Genomic DNA, 20,846 nt, shown 5'->3' with positions numbered 1-20,846 from the left:
CCGCTCATGAAGATGGGAGATTATTGCAAGAGTCAGTGGATGGCTGCTGGGCAAGATGATGGGATGACGGCCATCAAAATCCAACGAAGAGTTTTTCAGTCGACCATCTACCCTGAGAAGTCCAAACTGACCCATGAATGGCGATAACGATGCGATTGAGCTCGATGAGGAGACTGCTCCCCTTGCCCGCAGTGACTTCATGTCCTCCCAAAGCAATACCTGGGTTCCAAGTTCAATGTCTGAGACAGTGAGTCCGGGGCGCCGAATTCGGTTGCAAAACTTGTGAATGTATCCGAAAACGCGTTGAAAAGAAGCAAATGAGTTCGCGTACTTGGAATCAGCAATAATGTCCATGTAGGGCGATTTAACCAGAAGAGCCTTCCGACGAAGTTCAAGGGCTGGCTTATCAGGTAGCACAGTGGGTGGCCAGGACCATGAGCCCAAAGAGGTGACTCATTCAGCTCAGTCGGATGAGACCTCGAGACAGAATGTCGGCTGGGTTTAAAGCTGTGGGAACATAGCGCCATTCCATTTTTTCGGTCATTTCCTGAATCGTTGACACTCTATTTGCAACAAAAATATTAAATCTTGACGGCTCGTCCCGAATCCAAGAGAGCGCAACGGCAGAATCACACCAACAGTAACACCTTCCCTTGAATACATTCATTCTAGCTATCTCAGATATGAGCATAGCCAGCAACTCCGCTCCACAAAGCTCCAACTTTGGTACTGTAAGCGTTTTCAAAGGAGCCACACGAGATTTGGCACAAAGTAAGTGACTGCTGGAATGATCCTTGGACACGACATAAATGCATGCACCATAAGCCTCGATGCTGGCATCGCAAAGTCTGGAAGGAGTACAAGCCGAGGAAATTCAAGTCGACGAATCTGACCAAAACTGGTGCATATTTCCTGCCACTCGGTGTTCAGTGCGACTGGAAGGCTTTCATCCCAGGACAATTTCTCTTGGCACAAACGCTGGAGAAAGATTTTGGATTTAGTAATTACGGGACCAGCTAGTCCGAGAGGATCGTAGATTCGCGCTATGGATGACAAAACAGAGCGCCTGCAGGAATTCAAAGAAGATTGAAGTGCCGAGAACGAAAATAATAGTGGATCAGAAACCGGATCCCACGCAAGTCCTAAAGTTTTAGTCACATTGCTGCCATCGTCGAACTTCAAAAATGTTTCCTTGTCCTCTTCCGGAACTCCATCCAGCACAGCAAGGACGTTCGAACACCATTTCCTCAATCTGAACTGACCTCTAGACAAAATTCCAGTAGTTTGCTCCCGAATTCGGATAGCCTCCTCCTGAGAGCTGGCTCCAGATATCAAGTCATCCACGTAGAAGTCACGGCGAAGGATTTCAGCTCCAACTGGAAACGCCATCTGCTCGTCCATTGCCAACTAATGCATCGCTCGCAAAGATAAATAGGAGGCAGGCTTCGTCCCATAAGTAACGGTGTCCAATTGAAACACACGCAAGTCTTCTTCCCCGGAGTTTCTCCACAGAATACACTGCAAGTTGCTATCCTCGGTCGAGACTCTTACACAACGATACATCTTACAGATATCTCCCGTAACCGCAACGGCGTATGACCGAAATCGAGCAAGAATATGCAACAGTTTGGGTTGGATTACGGGACCAGACATTAAAACGTCGTTCAGGGAATATCCAGATGAGGTTGAAGCGGATCCATCAAAAACGACGCGAAGCTTGGTCGTAGAACTATCTTCTTTCATGACGCAATGGTGAGGCAAAAAATATCGGCAGTTGCTGATTGCCTGGGTAGGAACCTGAGACATATGGCCTAAATCAAGGTACTCCTTTATAAATGCTGCATACTGAGATTTAACATCAGGGCGACGATCTAACTTTCTCTCAAGGGTCAGGAATCTACAAGCGCTTCGTAGATTCCTGACCCTTGATTGTAAAATTCTCCCAAGGAGATCAATATCCTATATTTAGCTGGCAGACGAACACAATAATCGCCTTAACGTAATCGACAGCAATGCTGGACAAAGTGTGGTTCTTCTTTGGTAGACTTTACTATTGGTTCGATGCAATTTTCTACCTCTCAAAACCTCCGAAGAAGCACCTCAAGCCGATCCTCTAGACTATTCTCCTCAGCAGCTACGGCCTCAGCGCGAGAGACCATCAAAGAGGAACCTTTCAAACGGGAAAAACGTCCAGACACGACCCCTCCCAAGCGCGTTTTCTAAATTAAAGGCAATCCTGGCAGTAGCTTGACCTGACCAACACACTGGAGCTCGAAAAACAGACTTGCGCCACTTAGCTGATCGACGCGCTGCGGCTTATAAAACTCCGGATCAGCTAGTGGTATGTTAGATGGAATGTGCCAGTTTTGAGTGTCAATTCCAAAGCTTGGCTGTCGATCGGTTATGCTAGAGGCTACAATGGCAGTGATGAGAGTTGAGTAATCCGATGAGCGAGAGTGCAGGCTAACGTTGACCGAAAATCCATCCCTGACGAAGCTAGAGTCGCCTATTCCCGATGCAGTCGATGATTTCATTTTTCGAAGCTGAAGCTGATTCGCGAAACGAGAAGTTATTAGATGCAACTGGGAGCCGGAATCCAGCAACGCTCGGCAGGGAACTAAAACTCCGGAACGATTTTTGACTAAGACCGTGGCCGTGGCAAGTAGAACAACACCATTCCTGAGATCTTGGGCAATAAGGGCAGACGAGGTAGACGCTGAAGTAGAGGGCTCAGTGGTATGCTCAGACGGCGTAGACTAAGACAGTGCAGACTGAAATGGAGTATACGGCGCTGATTTCCCTTGGACTGCGGTATCTTCAGGGCTACCAAAATGAAGGAGGGTATGGTGTCTACCCCCGCAGGTACGACAGTTGCTCGAGGTGCACTGAATTAATCGATGCCCTGTTCTTAGACAATTAGAGCCGCTTGGCTTCTTTATGGCGATTTGTGGGGGACAGTGCCTTAAACTTCTGACCGTGCTGGAACTCGTGAGCACCATCGTTTCACAGCGCGCAGCGTGCTACGGATTGGTTCATTGTAACCAATGTGGACCTAGAATTATTATGCTTTCTACTTCTGCCCACCTGACTGCTCGACGCATAGCTTGCCATAGAAAAGTCCATCGTCTCCAATGATCTGCATCGCTGCTCCAAGAACGAGGCCATAGATTCCCACGTCGGAATTAAGTTTGCGAATGCGGGGTCGATGAATCGTTCCTCCCACTTCTCTTGGCTCGGTGGATCCAGTTTTCGGAGAAGTTCCTGCACGACGATGCATCCTGCGATCTGCTCAGTGGTGCCCAAACCCTGGAGCGCGCGCATATGTGAATTGAACTTGTCTGAAAGCTCCCGAAGCATGACCACTGACCCAGGTTCCACAGCCTGGAGCGCCAAGATCTCATTGATGTGTGCCTGAAAGACCAATCGCCGATTATTGAATCTGTTTTCCAACAAATCTAATGCCACAGCATAATTGCCATCTGAGATTTCCAGCGCCCGAACAGTCTCCAATGCCGAATCCCGCAGACAGGAACGCAAATGCTGGAGCTTTTCTATGTTTGTTAAGTCCGGATCGCTGTCGATGATGGTGGCAAGCATTGAATAAAATTCCGTCCAGTTCGCATACCCGCCGCTAAACGTCGGCAATTGTATAGGAGGCAGGGATGGTACTTGTCTACGGTGAGGTAGAAATTGCGAGCCGGCAAACTCAACCGTAGTGTTTCCTCCATCCGAGGTAGAATGAAACGGCATGCGGCCGCTACTCTTAGCCATTTCCCTCATATTCGCCGCCTTCAGCGAGCTGGCAAGTGACTCAAAAATGTCACACAGGCCACTGTGAATTTCGCTTCGATCCAATTCCTCAAGCTCGCCGTGAAACATCTCAAATTTGCCGATCAACTTCTCGACTTGCTCTTGCTTTACCACGAGCATGTAGTAGTCACAGTCCGACGACTCATTCTGCCAAGCGGTAGCTAACCTTTTCATTTTCTCGCAGAATTCCGTTGACTTAAGCTTCAAAAAAGACACCCTGTTTTGCTCACTGGTCATTGGAATTTCGTTAGCAGCATTAATTTCCATGGTAGCGGCAGCGTTAGCAGAAAGACCAACGTCTCTAGCGGGAAGATGATCGCAAAGAGTAACACGAGCAATAGACGACAAGAACCAGCCCAGCAAGCGAACAGCTATGTACGAACTGTATATACAAAGGCGACCGGTGTAAGAAACATTTCTTGCTGTAAGATGACCGAAAAGAGATGCGCAAGCCAACAGCTACGTGCACCACCGAATATGCAGGGGAGGCCAGTGTACATATATATGTATGGATAACTTATGTGGTCGATGACACTGGTTGAGATGGAAATTAGTTTAGATCTTTGAATGCTATATTAGTTTGTGATTGCACTGATGGATAATTTATTGCACAATCACGTCGGGGTCACCAACTGTTAAGCTAGGGCTGACGGGCCAATCTGCCGGGCCCTATGCAGCAAGCTTATACGCGAGCGAGAGCGTATGATAGCCCGAAAGCGTTAGAGCTGCTCGGGGACGCTGTTAAGCCGAGTACGAGAGATTGCGACATAAGGAGACGAAAGAATTCCGCTGCATGCGCATATGCGGCAGTAAATGATCTGTGCAGTGGGGGCATTGGAAACGACAACACCAAAATGCATTTCCTTTGGGCCGCACCACTGGCAATAATTTAAAATATTTAAGCTTCTTGACCCGACATACTCCCCCCGTTGGAAGCCTGACTTTCAACAGCATCTTTAAGGGGCAGCAGGCACAGCTTGTTGACGGCGCGCTTGGTGATTCCAGATGACGTCTTCAGCACAGCAACTGGGGAAACACCATCTCGTCCAGGCAAAAGCTCGACCACTCTCGCCAGTGGCCACTTCATGGGAGGAAGATTCTCATCCTTGACAAGAACCAAATCTGCGACTGCTAAACTAGGCTTCACAGTGCACCACTTTGATCTTTGCTTCAGTGACGTGATGTACTCTTCCTTCCACCGGGGCCAGAAGAGCTGTTGCAGGTACGAAACGCGATGCCAGCCGTCTAGGCAATCGAAGTTTAGCTGCGTGACGTCAGGCTCAGCGAACGAAGCAGGAGGGCCACCATTCAAAAAATGCGCTGGAGTTAGAACATCTAGATCGGCAGGGCTCTCTGAAATTGAAACTAAAGGTCTTGAACATCACTGCCGTGATGTGGCACAACAGCGTCCGCAGCTCGTCCAAATCCAAGAACCGGGTTGCCCATCGCACGGTAGAAGTGGTACTTAGCCGTCTTCACTGCAGCCTCCCATAGACCACCAAAATTATGGGAGCGCGGAGGAATGAAATGCGAGTCTATAGCCTCGACCAAGCAAAAATCCAGAAGCGCCTTCTGATGGTCATCGCTGAGGACCAGGCGCTTTAATTCCATCAGCTCATTCTTAGCGCCGACAAAATTGGTTGCGTTGTCTGACCAAATTTGCCGCGGCTTTCGTCTGGTACATATGAAGCGCTTTAGTCCATGTAGAAAAGCAACTGTGGATAAGTCCTTTATAAGCTCCAGATGAACAGCCTTGGTAGCGAAACAAATGAAGACGCAGACGTAGCACTTGATTGGAGCCTTGTTGCGTGCCTCCGGTTTGTAGAAAAACGGCCCACAGAAGTCCACGCCTGTGATCTCAAAGGCATGAGAACCATCGAGCCGCTCCTTTGGAAGATCCGCCTTAATATGCTCCAATACCCTGGGCTTCAGTCGAAAGCATCTTACGCACTTATTTACTGCCTTGTTTACCGTCTTCCTTCCCCCAATAGGCCAATATTGGGATCGAATTAGTCCAAGCAAAGCTCGAGGACCAGCGTGCAGATTCCGCTCATGAAGATGGGAGATTATTGCAAGAGTCAGTGGATGGCTGCTGGGCAAGATGATGGGATGACGGCCATCAAAATCCAACGAAGAGTTTTTCAGTCGACCATCTACCCTGAGAAGTCCAAACTGACCCATGAATGGCGATAACGATGCGATTGAGCTCGATGAGGAGACTGCTCCCCTTGCCCGCAGTGACTTCATGTCCTCCCAAAGCAATACCTGGGTTCCAAGTTCAATGTCTGAGACAGTGAGTCCGGGGCGCCGAATTCGGTTGCAAAACTTGTGAATGTATCCGAAAACGCGTTGAAAAGAAGCAAATGAGTTCGCATACTTGGAATCAGCAATAATGTCCATGTAGGGCGATTTAACCAGAAGAGCCTTCCGACGAAGTTCAAGGGCTGGCTTATCAGCTAGCACAGTGGGTGGCCAGGACCATGAGCCCAAAGAGGTGACTCATTCAGCTCAGTCGGATGAGCCCCTCGAGACAGAATGTCGGCTGGGTTTAAAGCTGTGGGAACATAGCGCCATTCCATTTTTTCGGTCATTTCCTGAATCGTTGACACTCTATTTGCAACAAAAATATTAAATCTTGACGGCTCGTCCCGAATCCAAGAGAGCGCAACGGCAGAATCACACCAACAGTAACACATTCCCCTGAATACATTCATTCTAGCTATCTCAGATATGAGCCTAGCCAGCAACTCCGCTCCACAAAGCTCCAACTTTGGTACTGTAAGCGTTTTCAAAGGAGCCACACGAGATTTGGCACAAAGTAAGTGACTGCTGGAATGATCCTTGGACACGACATAAATGCATGCACCATAAGCCTCGATGCTGGCATCGCAAAGTCTGGAAGGAGTACAAGCCGAGGAAATTCAAGTCGACGAATCTGACCAAAACTGGTGCATATTTCCTGCCACTCGGTGTTCAGTGCGACTGGAAGGCTTTCATCCCAGGACAATTTCTCTTGGCACAAACGCTGGAGAAAGATTTTGGATTTAGTAATTACGGGACCAGCTAGTCCGAGAGGATCGTAGATTCGCGCTATGGATGACAAAACAGAGCGCCTGCAGGAATTCAAAGAAGATTGAAGTGCCGAGAACGAAAATAATAGTTGATCAGAAACCGGATCCCACGCAAGTCCTAAAGTTTTAGTCACATTGCTGCCATCGTCGAACTTCAAAAATGTTTCCTTGTCCTCTTCCGGAACTCCATCCAGCACAGCAAGGACGTTCGAACACCATTTCCTCAATCTGAACTGACCTCTAGACAAAATTCCAGTAGTTTGCTCCCGAATTCGGATAGCCTCCTCCTGAGAGCTGGCTCCAGATATCAAGTCATCCACGTAGAAGTCACGGCGAAGGATTTCAGCTCCAACTGGAAACGCCATCTGCTCGTCCATTGCCAACTAATGCATCGCTCGCAAAGATAAATAGGAGGCAGGCTTCGTCCCATAAGTAACGGTGTCCAATTGAAACACACGCAAGTCTTCTTCCCCGGAGTTTCTCCACAGAATACACTGCAAGTTGCTATCCTCGGTCGAGACTCTTACACAACGATACATCTTACAGATATCTCCCGTAACCGCAACGGCGTATGACCGAAATCGAGCAAGAATATGCAACAGTTTGGGTTGGATTACGGGACCAGACATTAAAACGTCGTTCAGGGAATATCCAGATGAGGTTGAAGCGGATCCATCAAAAACGACGCGAAGCTTGGTCGTAGAACTATCTTCTTTCATGACGCAATGGTGAGGCAAAAAATATCGGCAGTTGCTGATTGCCTGGGTAGGAACCTGAGACATATGGCCTAAATCAAGGTACTCCTTTATAAATGCTGCATACTGAGATTTAACATCAGGGCGACGATCTAACTTTCTCTCAAGGGTCAGGAATCTACAAGCGCTTCGTAGATTCCTGACCCTTGATTGTAAAATTCTCCCAAGGAGATCAATATCCTATATTTAGCTGGCAGACGAACACAATAATCGCCTTAACGTAATCGACAGCAATGCTGGACAAAGTGTGGTTCTTCTTTGGTAGACTTTACTATTGGTTCGATGCAATTTTCTACCTCTCAAAACCTCCGAAGAAGCACCTCAAGCCGATCCTCTAGACTATTCTCCTCAGCAGCTACGGCCTCAGCGCGAGAGACCATCAAAGAGGAACCTTTCAAACGGGAAAAACGTCCAGACACGACCCCTCCCAAGCGCGTTTTCTAAATTAAAGGCAATCCTGGCAGTAGCTTGACCTGACCAACACACTGGAGCTCGAAAAACAGACTTGCGCCACTTAGCTGATCGACGCGCTGCGGCTTATAAAACTCCGGATCAGCTAGTGGTATGTTAGATGGAATGTGCCAGTTTTGAGTGTCAATTCCAAAGCTTGGCTGTCGATCGGTTATGCTAGAGGCTACAATGGCAGTGATGAGAGTTGAGTAATCCGATGAGCGAGAGTGCAGGCTAACGTTGACCGAAAATCCATCCCTGACGAAGCTAGAGTCGCCTATTCCCGATGCAGTCGATGATTTCATTTTTCGAAGCTGAAGCTGATTTGCGAAACGAGAAGTTATTAGATGCAACTGGGAGCCGGAATCCAGCAACGCTCGGCAGGGAACTAAAACTCCGGAACGATTTTTGACTAAGACCGTGGCCGTGGCAAGTAGAACAACACCATTCCTGAGATCTTGGGCAATAAGGGCAGACGAGGTAGACGCTGAAGTAGAGGGCTCAGTGGTATGCTCAGACGGCGTAGACTAAGACAGTGCAGACTGAAATGGAGTATACGGCGCTGATTTCCCTTGGACTGCGGTATCTTCAGGGCTACCAAAATGAAGGAGGGTATGGTGTCTACCCCCGCAGGTACGACAGTTGCTCGAGGTGCACTGAATTAATCGATGCCCTGTTCTTAGACAATTAGAGCCGCTTGGCTTCTTTATGGCGATTTGTGGGGGACAGTGCCTTAAACTTCTGACCGTGCTGGAACTCGTGAGCACCATCGTTTCACAGCGCGCAGCGTGCTACGGATTGGTTCATTGTAACCAATGTGGACCTAGAATTATTATGCTTTCTACTTCTGCCCACCTGACTGCTCGACGCATAGCTTGCCATAGAAAAGTCCATCGTCTCCAATGATCTGCATCGCTGCTCCAAGAACGAGGCCATAGATTCCCACGTCGGAATTAAGTTTGCGAATGCGAGGTCGATGAATCGTTCCTCCCACTTCTCTTGGCTCGGTGGATCCAGTTTTCGGAGAAGTTCCTGCACGACGATGCATCCTGCGATCTGCTCAGTGGTGCCCAAACCCTGGAGCGCGCGCATATGTGAATTGAACTTGTCTGAAAGCTCCCGAAGCATGACCACTGACCCAGGTTCCACAGCCTGGAGCGCCAAGATCTCATTGATGTGTGCCTGAAAGACCAATCGCCGATTATTGAATCTGTTTTCCAACAAATCTAATGCCACAGCATAATTGCCATCTGAGATTTCCAGCGCCCGAACAGTCTCCAATGCCGAATCCCGCAGACAGGAACGCAAATGCTGGAGCTTTTCTATGTTTGTTAAGTCCGGATCGCTGTCGATGATGGTGGCAAGCATTGAATAAAATTCCGTCCAGTTCGCATACCCGCCGCTAAACGTCGGCAATTGTATAGGAGGCAGGGATGGTACTTGTCTACGGTGAGGTAGAAATTGCGAGCCGGCAAACTCAACCGTAGTGTTTCCTCCATCCGAGGTAGAATGAAACGGCATGCGGCCGCTACTCTTAGCCATTTCCCTCATATTCGCCGCCTTCAGCGAGCTGGCAAGTGACTCAAAAATGTCACACAGGCCACTGTGAATTTCGCTTCGATCCAATTCCTCAAGCTCGCCGTGAAACATCTCAAATTTGCCGATCAACTTCTCGACTTGCTCTTGCTTTACCACGAGCATGTAGTAGTCACAGTCCGACGACTCATTCTGCCAAGCGGTAGCTAACCTTTTCATTTTCTCGCAGAATTCCGTTGACTTAAGCTTCAAAAAAGACACCCTGTTTTGCTCACTGGTCATTGGAATTTCGTTAGCAGCATTAATTTCCATGGTAGCGGCAGCGTTAGCAGAAAGACCAACGTCTCTAGCGGGAAGATGATCGCAAAGAGTAACACGAGCAATAGACGACAAGAACCAGCCCAGCAAGCGAACAGCTATGTACGAACTGTATATACAAAGGCGACCGGTGTAAGAAACATTTCTTGCTGTAAGATGACCGAAAAGAGATGCGCAAGCCAACAGCTACGTGCACCACCGAATATGCAGGGGAGGCCAGTGTACATATATATGTATGGATAACTTATGTGGTCGATGACACTGGTTGAGATGGAAATTAGTTTAGATCTTTGAATGCTATATTAGTTTGTGATTGCACTGATGGATAATTTATTGCACAATCACGTCGGGGTCACCAACTGTTAAGCTAGGGCTGACGGGCCAATCTGCCGGGCCCTATGCAGCAAGCTTATACGCGAGCGAGAGCGTATGATAGCCCGAAAGCGTTAGAGCTGCTCGGGGATGCTGTTAAGCCGAGTACGAGAGATTGCGACATAAGGAGACGAACGAATTCCGCTGCATGCGCATATGCGGTAGCAAATGATCTTTGCAGTGGGGGCATTGGAAACGACAACACCAAAATGCATTTCCTTTGGGCCGCACCACTGGCAATAATTTAAAATATTTAAGCTGCTTGTGCATAACTGTTGGTTCTTTTCCGGTCGTCGCTTCGTTGCGGTACCGGCTTCTATCGAGAAGTTACAGCATTTGCGGTCTTGTTTAAGCGGATCGGCGTTGGACACCATTAATTCGTTGGAGATGAGCGAGGCTATTACAATACCGCATTAGATATTCTTAAAAATCGATTTGCTAATAAAAGTCTCATTCTACAGACACACATTAGAGAAATATGTGGGGACTCATCTGTTTTTTCGCTGCGGGCTTTTACTGACGCCACCACATCACATCTTCGCGCGTTGGATGCGCTGGCAACTAAGGAGGAAATAGCTGATTGCATCATCGTCCACGCGCTCTGGAAGAATTTGAACAGGCAGACTCAAGTTAAGTGGGAAGCAGCGTCGTCGAATCAGGATCTTCCATACTGGGAGAAATTATCTGCCTTTCTGGAACAAAGATGTCGTTTCCTTGAAGGAATTCACATCCATGCAAGGGCAAGATGGTCAGGTTGGCAAGTCAGGGAAAACCGTGAGTACGCATCATCGAAAATCGTTTGTAGCATCGTGCGCTCCTGTTTTCTGTGTGTTCCATATGAACCATATGATTGCCAATTGTCAACGGTTCAAAACTCTATCGCCGAATGATCGTCACAAGGAAGCAAAGAGGCTCTTGTTATGCGTCAATTGCCTACGAAAGGGTCATCACTTGAAAGATTGTAAGTCAGGTGCCTGCCGTACTTGCCAATCGAAGCACCACACTCTTCTTCATTTCCTTTGTCCAACAGAGCCCGTCCATACTTTTTCTTCAATTGAGCATAAAATTCAAATCATACCGCCATGGTTGCATTGTCGCCCTCCTCGACGCAAGCTCATATATCCCAGCGTCCGTCTGAGCCTGTTCTATTAGCCACCGTCGTCGTTCTCTTAAAAAACAGCGCTGGAACTTTCATGCCATGTCGCGCATTGTTGGACTCGGGCTCGCAATTGCATTTCGTAACTACTCGTCTAGCTAATCAACAATAACTGCGAAAAACCAAACTGCTTACTGCAGTCTCTGGCATAGGAGATGCTAGCTTCTCAACTGAAGGTATCTCGGTGGATTTTGTTCTGAAATCGCGGATTTCAGATTTCACCACTAGCATCGCTGCCGTCGTTGCCCAGAAGATTACGGAGAGTCAACCTCGCGTCTCAATTAGCACTGCTAATTGGCCTATACCTTTGAATATCCAGCTTACTGACCCTTCGTTCCATAAGCAGCAGAGGATTGATCAGCTCATCGAAGCCGGACTTTTCTTTGAGTTGCTGTATGTGGGACAAATTCAGCTAGCTCCTGGATTACCTTTGCTACAGAAGACATATCACGGATGGATTCTATCTGGTGGCTTGCACTCGGCCCCATATCGCAACCATATCTTCGGATGACACCAATCACAGCACTCGGCTCGATGACTTGGTTCGTACATTTTGAGAAGTGGAGCACATCTTTGAGCCAATCGCTAGGGCAACAAAGGAGGAACTTCGCTGCGAGGAACACTTCGTTAACCATCACACTCGCTTACCCTCAGGGGAATACTCTGTTCGCTTGCCTATGAAGCGAAGATTAAAGTCTTTGGGAGATTCCTATTTGCAAGCAAAGCGTCGCTTGAAAAACTTGGAGCGCAAGTTCGTGCGTAATCCAGCTCCTCATGAAAAATATTCGGCATACATGTCCCTCGACCACCATTCAAGCCAAGCTATTTCACACACTCATCCCTTTTCGCACATCAACTCATTTGGAGACATGATGCGCATTTCTGGTTACGTCCAGAAATTCATCAGTAGGTCGAAATCACCGGATCTCTCATCTCAGGACCTTCGCAAAGGATCGCACTTGGTATGTCGCATCGTTCAACGGGCCCACCTGTATCCTGAGTACCTTGTTCTGCGGAAAGGAAACTGCGTAGAGGCTTCCAGCAGAATCATCTCGCTCTCGCTGCTTTTTTCGAGCGCGTTATTCCGCGATGCATTTGGTCGGATAATGCCACCAATTTTGTGGGCGCAAGGAACGAGCTAGAGGACCTTCGGCGGCTATTTATGAGCGAGAAGCATCGTGCTGAAGTTCATAATCATTGCATCAACAACGGCTTCGACTGGAGATTCAAGCCGCCTCGCTCGCCGCACTTCGGCGACTGGTGGGAGGCAGCAGTGAAGACGGCCAAGCAGCATTTCTATCGTACCTTGGGATCGTCACTTTTTGGTTTCGATGAGCTGCGGACATTGGTTTGCCAAATCGAGGCTGTAATGAATTCTTGTCCTCTTATCTCGATTTCAGAAACCCTGAAAATCTTTTCGTCCTCACACCCGGACATTTTTTAATTGGTCCGCTGTTGGAGTTCCCTGATCCAGACGTTCGGAGCAGCAGCCGTTAAAAGCTCTTAAGTCACGTCTCTCTTAAGTTTTCTGTTATCACGCTCAGCCTATGTACGCTCTCAGTGCATACACGCACACACCTACATATGTAAAGGCATTACTTGTTATAGGCCACTGCTTCGACCCTTCCTTCGGACTAGTCGGTCGTTCCTATTCGAGGCAGTCGGTCTGCAGTACTCTTTGTCGCCCAAAACGCCTTACACCTAAATATAAGTTCACGGCCTCGACCAAAAAAAAAACACAAACAATATCAAACAATAAACGTCGAATTGTAAGTGTTAAGACCTTAAAAGAAAAGTCTAGACATTTGCGAGTTGAGTTGTAAATTCAAACTAAATTTTATTCTTAAAATCAGAGCCTTATATGTGATTTGACAATAAGGTAGGAGGTACAATTTGGTAGTCTATAATTATCGTTAGACCTACGCAGAGGATACACTTCACTGAGGGTGTCTATTTGAGTACATGCTTACATTAGTTTTATTTTAGGACCGCATTTGTTAAGTGTTTTCTCCACTTGTGTTTTGTTGTCGTATTAATGGGTTACAGATCTCTGTTTACACCAGTGCAGTCATAACTTGTCTACTTTATGTGATTTCTTTAGAGTTCGGTGTTGATACATGAGTGAATGGGTACAATAATCTATTTATGTTTAAACATTCTGCAAGGGGTCGAAAGTGGCATTGTATTGACGATAATATGTTCATGTTTGAACATTCTGCAAGGTGCCGAAAGTGGCATTGTATTGATGATAATATGTTCATGTTTGAACATTCTGCAAAGGGCCGAAAGTGGCATTGTTTTGTATTTTGATTCTTGTGAACCTTTTTGTGTACATTTTCTTTATAGCTTTAATTACAAGTACAGATAATCATTTACAGTCAATTACAGTGGGTAGGGAAGTGCTATCGTTTGCAGTCTTCGTGCTGCTTTAATTCTTCTTATGGCATAGATTATTAATATTATTATTATTATGATTCCGATAATCAAGGCCGCATGTCCAGATACAGGATGGAACTTAAGTCGTTTTAAGTCATGATGACCTTCTTTTAACAATTTTATTTCGTTTCTTAACTTATCCATTTCTTCTGTATGGTTAATTAATGGTTCTGTTAATGGATTCTAAACAATTTTTGGTATTTTGCTTATATTACTTATATAAAAGGATGAAATTGGCTCCTAGCTTTCTGTTTGAATACTGTGAAGAGGTACTAGTATTTTATCATCGGTTCGCACAGTACAACCATGTATTATTGTTAAAATTGCTTGTCGCGGAAGATCAATTAGTTCTTGATTTGAGTTACTACATTGAATTCTAGCATTAGTGTTTACTGGAACTTTGAAGAGCCAACTACCCTGCCTTTATAATTCGATCCAAAATGATGATGTCTCTGCTATCTTCCTATACACGCAATTTGAATTACCTTTTACTACTACGAGTACTTCTGGTCTCTTTTGGAGTCATTCCTGAGTCTTGCTCTTCTGACTCAATTCCAGCTAATGGACAAATTTTAGTTATAGGTCGTTTTTTCAACCCGTCTTGATGTTTTATAGTTACTACTCTGACTCTATCGTCCCTACCTTTATGCATTTCTTCTATTTTTCCCAAAGGCCATCTAGCTGGGTTATAGGTTTCATCTTTTATTAATACAATCTGTCCTGTTTTAATATTCTGCATTCCTATTTTCCATTTATTTCTTTGTTGCAGTGTGTGCAAATAATCTTTTTTCCATTTAATCCAAATTCTCTTTTCATTTTCTGAATTAATCTCCATCTATTCAGATTCCCGATTTTTTTTTCTCTGAAATTGTCTCCATCGGGCCAAATATTGGCCTTCCAATTATAAAATGACCTGGTGTTAATTCATCCAGATTGTCAATATCATTTGTAGCTACATACAAAGGGCGTGAATTTAGTACCGCATCAATTTGAAATAATAGAGTTGCCATTTCCTCATAGGATAAATTATTGTCCCCAATTACCCTTTTTAAGTGATATTTCACTGATTTTACCTCAGCTTCCCAAATACCTCCGAAGTGAGGTCCTGCCGGGGGAATAAAATGCCACTCGATCTGTTCTCTTTCTTGGAACCACTTTTATGTTGTCTTTGAGGGCTTTTTGCTATTCCTCGTCTAATTTGCGCGAAGCTCCCACAAAGTTAGTTCCATTATCGGAAAAAATTGTTGCACATTTTCCTCTTCTTGAAAAAAATCTTCTAAGTGCAGCTAGAAATGCATCTGAAGTAAGATCGCTGACTACTTCCAAATGAATAGCTTTTGTCGCCATGCATACAATTACGGCAATAGATCCCTTATACGATTTCTGCCCCCGGTTTTTAGAGCATCGGATATGGTAAGGCCCGGCGAAGTCTACACCTGTATTTGTAAACGGGTGCGACATTGTAGCTCTGTGTTTCGGCAGATTTCCCATAATTTGTTCTACAGTATTCTGTCGATACCTAGCACAGGTGACACACTCTTTAAGTTTTTTCTTTAAGCAATTTCTTAGCCCAAATATCCAAAACTTTCGCTGGATATAGTTTCGCATTAGATTAATTCCACCGTGCAATGTTTCTTTATGTGCGTTCTTGATAATTAAAGACGTCAAGTGACACTTATCTAAAATCTACTTCCAACTCGTAACAATCCGTCTTTATCTAAGAACGGATTTAAGCTTAATAGTTTATTTTTTGTTTCTATTTCCTTTTTATTAATTAGGCAAGCTATTTCGAAACCGAATTGGATAGCTTGTTGTTGTTTTACTATTAATACTTTGGCGCTCTTAATCTCCTTCACTGTCAAAAATGAAGGAAATTCTTTCTTTTTGGTTTTGATTTGAATAAACCTCAATACATATGCAATGACTCTTTCTAGTTTATGCATACACGAATATTTTTGTAATAATTCACAAAAAATGTTATTTTTGCTATTACCATTGTTGTGCTCACAACTAACTTTTCTTCAATTTCCTCTTTTGGCCAATGTTCCTTAGATAAGCCTTTTCGGATGCATCGGCAAACCCATGAATTTGCATCGACTTATTGTGCTGAGAATTTAGCCATCTCGGTATCCGAATGCTCTCTTACTCTGTTAAACTATTTTTAAACGAATTCCATTCCCGAGTATCCTGTTCTGATAATTCTTCATTCATAATTCATAATTCTTTTGAATAAACAATTTTCCGAGAAGTGTCACTGGAGACAACCAGCCTAAGGGGTCATATATCTTGGCTAAGGTAGATAATACTATTCTTTTGTTATTTTTCTTAATTGGTTCATAGTGGAAATTGAACCTAAACTCGTCTTTAACCGGTTCCCATTGTAGTCCTAATGTTTTGACGGATTCATTCTCCTCAATGGTTAATACTTTATTTTCTTGGTCATCTCTAATGCCTTCTATAATTTCTGGGATATTTGCTATCCACTTTCTCAAGTTAAACCCAACCTTGTTAAACTCCCGGGTAACTTCCTTTACATGCTTTTTAGCATCGAGTCGGCACCTGTCATCAGGTCGTCCATATAAAAATCATTCTTTATGATTTCCCTAATTGCTTGATTTTTGCAATTATCTGCTATTGCAACAAGCACCCTGGTTGCTAAGTAGGGTGCTGAAGCTGTACCGTACGTAACGGTTGTAAGTTTATAATCTTTTAACTTTTCGTTTGGATTATCTCTCCAAATTATATGCAAATATTGTTGATCGTCTTTATCAACATTAATTTGCCGGTAAATTTTTTCAATGTCCGACGATATTACAAATGGCCATTTACGCCATTTCACCATAATATCGAAGATATCTTTTTGGACCCTTTCCAACCCACATGATATCAGTTAAACTTTGTCTTGAGACTGGAATCTCGTATGACTCCTTGATGGGGTAAATAATATTTCCCATCTTCTTTGGACTCTACCATATATCCTAAGTTTTTATATTCATGCATGAACTTTACATAATTTTCTTTTAATGTTTTATTATTGCTGAGCTTTCTTTCTAAACTATAAAATCGCGCTATAGCTTGGGGTTTTGAATCTCCTAGATCCTTTTCTTTTTTAAATGGTATTTTAACTACATACCTAAGATTCTCATCTATTCTTGTTGTTTCCAAGGAATGCTCCTAGCACACATCTTCTTCTACGTCATTCTTTTCACTTTCCAATTCCCAGAACCGCTCTAAGTCCCCAACTTCAATTGTTGTCGCCACAATAAATTTATCACCTTTTGATTTGGTGCAACCGGATATAATCCATCCGAATTCTGTATTTTGTCCAAGTAGTCCGTCTATTTTTACTACTCCGTCTTTTAAAATATGGGTATACAAATCTATCCCAATTATTACATCTACTCTACTTGGTTTGTTAAAGTTAGGGTCTGCCAACACATAATCTTGCCACTTAGTTTTATCAATATTGAAAGACTTTAATGGTAAAGCTTTCAACAGTTTCGGAAGAATAATTGCTTCAATATTTAGAGGACCTTTATTATAATCACGAGTTTTTACCGATAAAGTAACTTTTTACTTTGAAGTGCAAGAGTCTGTAGATGACACTCCACTTACCTCGGTGTTCGCTCTTTTTCGTACTAAGCTTAATATTTGCGCAGCTTCTTTTGAAATTATGGTACATTGCGACCCACAATCAATGAGAGCTCTAAGGTTTTGATAGCCACCATTCCATGCCCTTACTTTTATAAGTGCTGTGGCTAAGAACGCTTGTTCTTTTGTCAAGCAAGTGTTAACATTTTCCCTCTTTTCGTAGTGAATATGGAGCATCGTATGATGAGGTTTTTTACAAATCTTACATAAAATTTCAGAAAAAAATTTCTTATACATATCATGCCTACAGCATTTTGTGCAAAGGCACTGTTTTTTAATAAACTCGCTTCTATCTATCGGACTGATTCCCTTAAACTTATAGCAGTGAATTATGGTATGTCCTGCCATTTTATATAACGGACAATTTTCTTTTATTTTACCATATTGCACTACTTTTTTCAACAGTTTCCACTCTTTATCCTGCGACGTGTAAAGAGAAGGGTACCGTTGTTCTAAAAATTCCACTACATCTGGCAATGCTTGGATCTCTTTTGTCCTTTTTATATGACTTTCATAGCATCGCTGTTCAAATGACCAGCTTCAATCTTTTTAATCTCCCTTGCTATCGCTGCTTGAGCCTCTAATAGCTTAATTATTTGTTCCGACAACATCTTAGTTTAATTTTTTTTTTACTTTTACTTAATTAGGCTTAAAAACAATTTGAAATATGAGACTTAGCTGATGAATTCTGCTTCTGCTGTTGTTGTTACTGCTGCCTCTGAAGTCGCTGCTGCTGATACCGCTGTTGCTGCTGCTGGTGTTGCCTCTGCTTAAGTCGCTGCTGCTGATATCGCTGTCGCTGCAGTTGTTGATGCTGGCACAATGGGCACACACACAATGGGCACCATTTATATATTTCTTTTTTCACAGTCACAGTTATTTGCCACTTTTTTTTTTTTCAAGTCTAGCCATTAAGCACTTTCGATGTTTCGGATTATTTTTTTTTTCTCTTTCGATGTTCCGGCCTCGAAAACGCCACCGTCGCGAAAAATTTTTATTTTTCAATTACAATAGATATACATATTTCGTTATCTATTAAAATACAGCCTGTACAGCTCGTATTTTTCAAAATTATTAATTGAAACTTTCGTTTCATTAATTTATTTTATACTCTGTTCCTTCCTATAGGAGGGAAATCAAAGTTTTTTATTTTGCTACCTTTAGCTGTCAGTGGACTAGACACTTGTTCAGTCTCAAGGAAGCTGGTTTAACTCCGTGCTCTTACCACAGGGGGGAAACAACGGAGAGTCTCGAAGGACCAAAATGTTAAGACCTTAAAAGAAAAGTCTAGATATTTTCGAGTTGAGTTGTAAATTCAAACTAAATTTTATTCTTAAAATCAGAGTCTTATATGTGATTTGACAATGAGGTAGGAGGTACAATTTGGTAGTCTATAATTATCGTTAGACCTACGCAGAGGATACACTTTACTGAGGGTGTCTATTTGAGTACATGCTTACATTAGTTTTATTTTAGGACCGCATTTGTTAAGTGTTTTCTCCACTTGTGTTTTGTTGTCGTATTAATGGGTTACAGATCTCTGTTTACACCAGTGCAGTCATAACTTGTCTACTTTATGTGATTTCTTTAGAGTTCGGTGTTGTTACATAAGTGAATGGGTACAATAATCTATTTATGTATAAACATTCTGCAAGGGGCCGAAAGTGGCATTGTATTGACGATAATATGTTCATGTTAGAACATTCTGCAAGGGGCCGAAAGTGGCATTGTATTGACGATAATATGTTCATGTTCGAACAGTAACCTTAAAAACGGAGCAATTATTTTCTTGCAAATTTTGGAGTCAGAGTGACCGAAAAAGCTCGGCAGCTTTCAACACACAGATTTTCCGATCCAATGAGCGCTAAGGTTTGAGAAACTATAAGAACTAGAGCAACCAAATGTTGAATCCAGACGTCTGTGATATCACAGACGAGCCCCTCACCGCCATCGCAAGGGATGAAAATCTGCGGAATTCTATTGTTGTCATTATATGTACATATAAATACATATCCATTCATTCCTTTTATAGACAGACTAAGTAGTTTCGAGTATAAATGCTCGATAAATTTAATATTCCTTTTCGCTAAAACTTCGTGTTATTCGAAATATGTAGAGTTTTTCTAAAAATATATTTTCGAAATATCGTTTTTCGAAATCTTTTGTCTTTTCGACTTCCAGTCAGGTAGCTGTCTGCCTTGCATTTGCGTGGATAGACTATTTATTACTTTTCTGCGATACTGTCTGCCAGTATTGCTTGCCAAATAATACCTATATTTAAACAATTTCCTCTGCATTTTTCGTAAGTGTACGATTAGTAATAATATGGTTGTACTAAGTATTGTTGCCAATGTTGTGTACACTGACACACTAAAAGCTAGAAAATGAAAGCAATATATATTACTTACTTAGCTTGCTCTTGTACCATTTTTTTACGTCGAAAATTTATTTTGTCGACAAGGTCCTCCCAGCTGGTCTTAAATTTAATCGTATCAAATTTAGTTAGATTATCATTCACACTTTCGTCCCTCGCAGAAATAATCAGTAACAGAAAGATAGAGAATGAAACGGGGAAAAATATAGAAAAAAAGAAGGCGAGCTTATTATTTGTTTGTCTTTTTAAGTTTTTTAAAACTAAAATCCAAAATATGCGGTATGCCATTTTCAGTTTAATATTTATCAATATGAAATGGAAATAACAAAAAATATTTTTTGAAAATTGAGACAATGACAGAAAACGAAAAGCAGCTGCGTTTCTCAACTACAGTTACTTATATTGCGATGTTGAAGATAAATAAAGAGATTGCCTAGCTAATGATTTGATTAATTTTTTGATTTTTAAAATATTGCTTCTTACATAGTTTAAAACGAGGGGGAAAGCTGTGAGTTGCTGCCACGACCGCAACTGTACATTTATACCCGATACTTTATCAGTATGGCTCTCCTCCGCTGCTAAGACCTTAAAAGAAAAGTCTAGACATTTGCGAGTTGAGTTGTAAATTCAAACTAAATTTTATTCCTAAAATCAGAGCCTTATATGTGATTTGACAATGAGGTAAAAGGTACAATTTTGTATTATATATGTTCAGTTGCAGAATTATGCTTAAGTAATAGTTTATAATACCCGTCGGCATAACACAGTGACAACGTGACACAGTGTTCCATTTAACATGCAATATAATACCTCACGACAACACACTAGCCACTGCAGTGAGTTCTGCTGACAATGCACTCTCTCCGCAGAGTGCGAGGACAGCGGGGGCAGTTGCTGACCATCAAAATGTCGCAATT

At 43.4% G+C, this 20,846-nt stretch overlaps 2 protein-coding genes across 2 annotated transcripts; both read right to left on the bottom strand.

The window, feature by feature from the left end:
• Positions 1-2,588: 2,588 nt before the first annotated feature.
• On the bottom strand, positions 2,589-4,456 carry LOC117185077 (uncharacterized). Its single transcript, XM_033384831.1, has 2 exons — positions 4,095-4,456; positions 2,589-4,057 (listed from the first exon to the last, which is right to left on the bottom strand). Exon 2 carries the CDS (start codon positions 4,045-4,047, stop codon positions 3,004-3,006), a length of 1,044 nt encoding a protein of 347 aa, XP_033240722.1. The 5' UTR covers positions 4,048-4,057; positions 4,095-4,456; the 3' UTR covers positions 2,589-3,003.
• A 3,989-nt stretch (positions 4,457-8,445) lies between these two features.
• On the bottom strand, positions 8,446-10,313 carry LOC117185076 (uncharacterized). The gene is made up of 2 exons (XM_033384830.1): positions 9,952-10,313; positions 8,446-9,914 (listed from the first exon to the last, which is right to left on the bottom strand). The coding sequence occupies exon 2, from the start codon at positions 9,902-9,904 to the stop codon at positions 8,861-8,863; it is 1,044 nt and encodes a 347-aa protein (XP_033240721.1). The 5' UTR covers positions 9,905-9,914; positions 9,952-10,313; the 3' UTR covers positions 8,446-8,860.
• Positions 10,314-20,846: the final 10,533 nt, after the last annotated feature.

Source organism: Drosophila pseudoobscura, chromosome X (assembly GCF_009870125.1).
Source record: "Drosophila pseudoobscura strain MV-25-SWS-2005 chromosome X, UCI_Dpse_MV25, whole genome shotgun sequence".
Lineage (NCBI taxonomy): Eukaryota > Metazoa > Arthropoda > Insecta > Diptera > Drosophilidae > Drosophila > Drosophila pseudoobscura.
The sequence above is the reverse complement of the archived record's forward strand: the minus strand, read 5'-3'. Positions and strand labels throughout refer to the sequence as shown.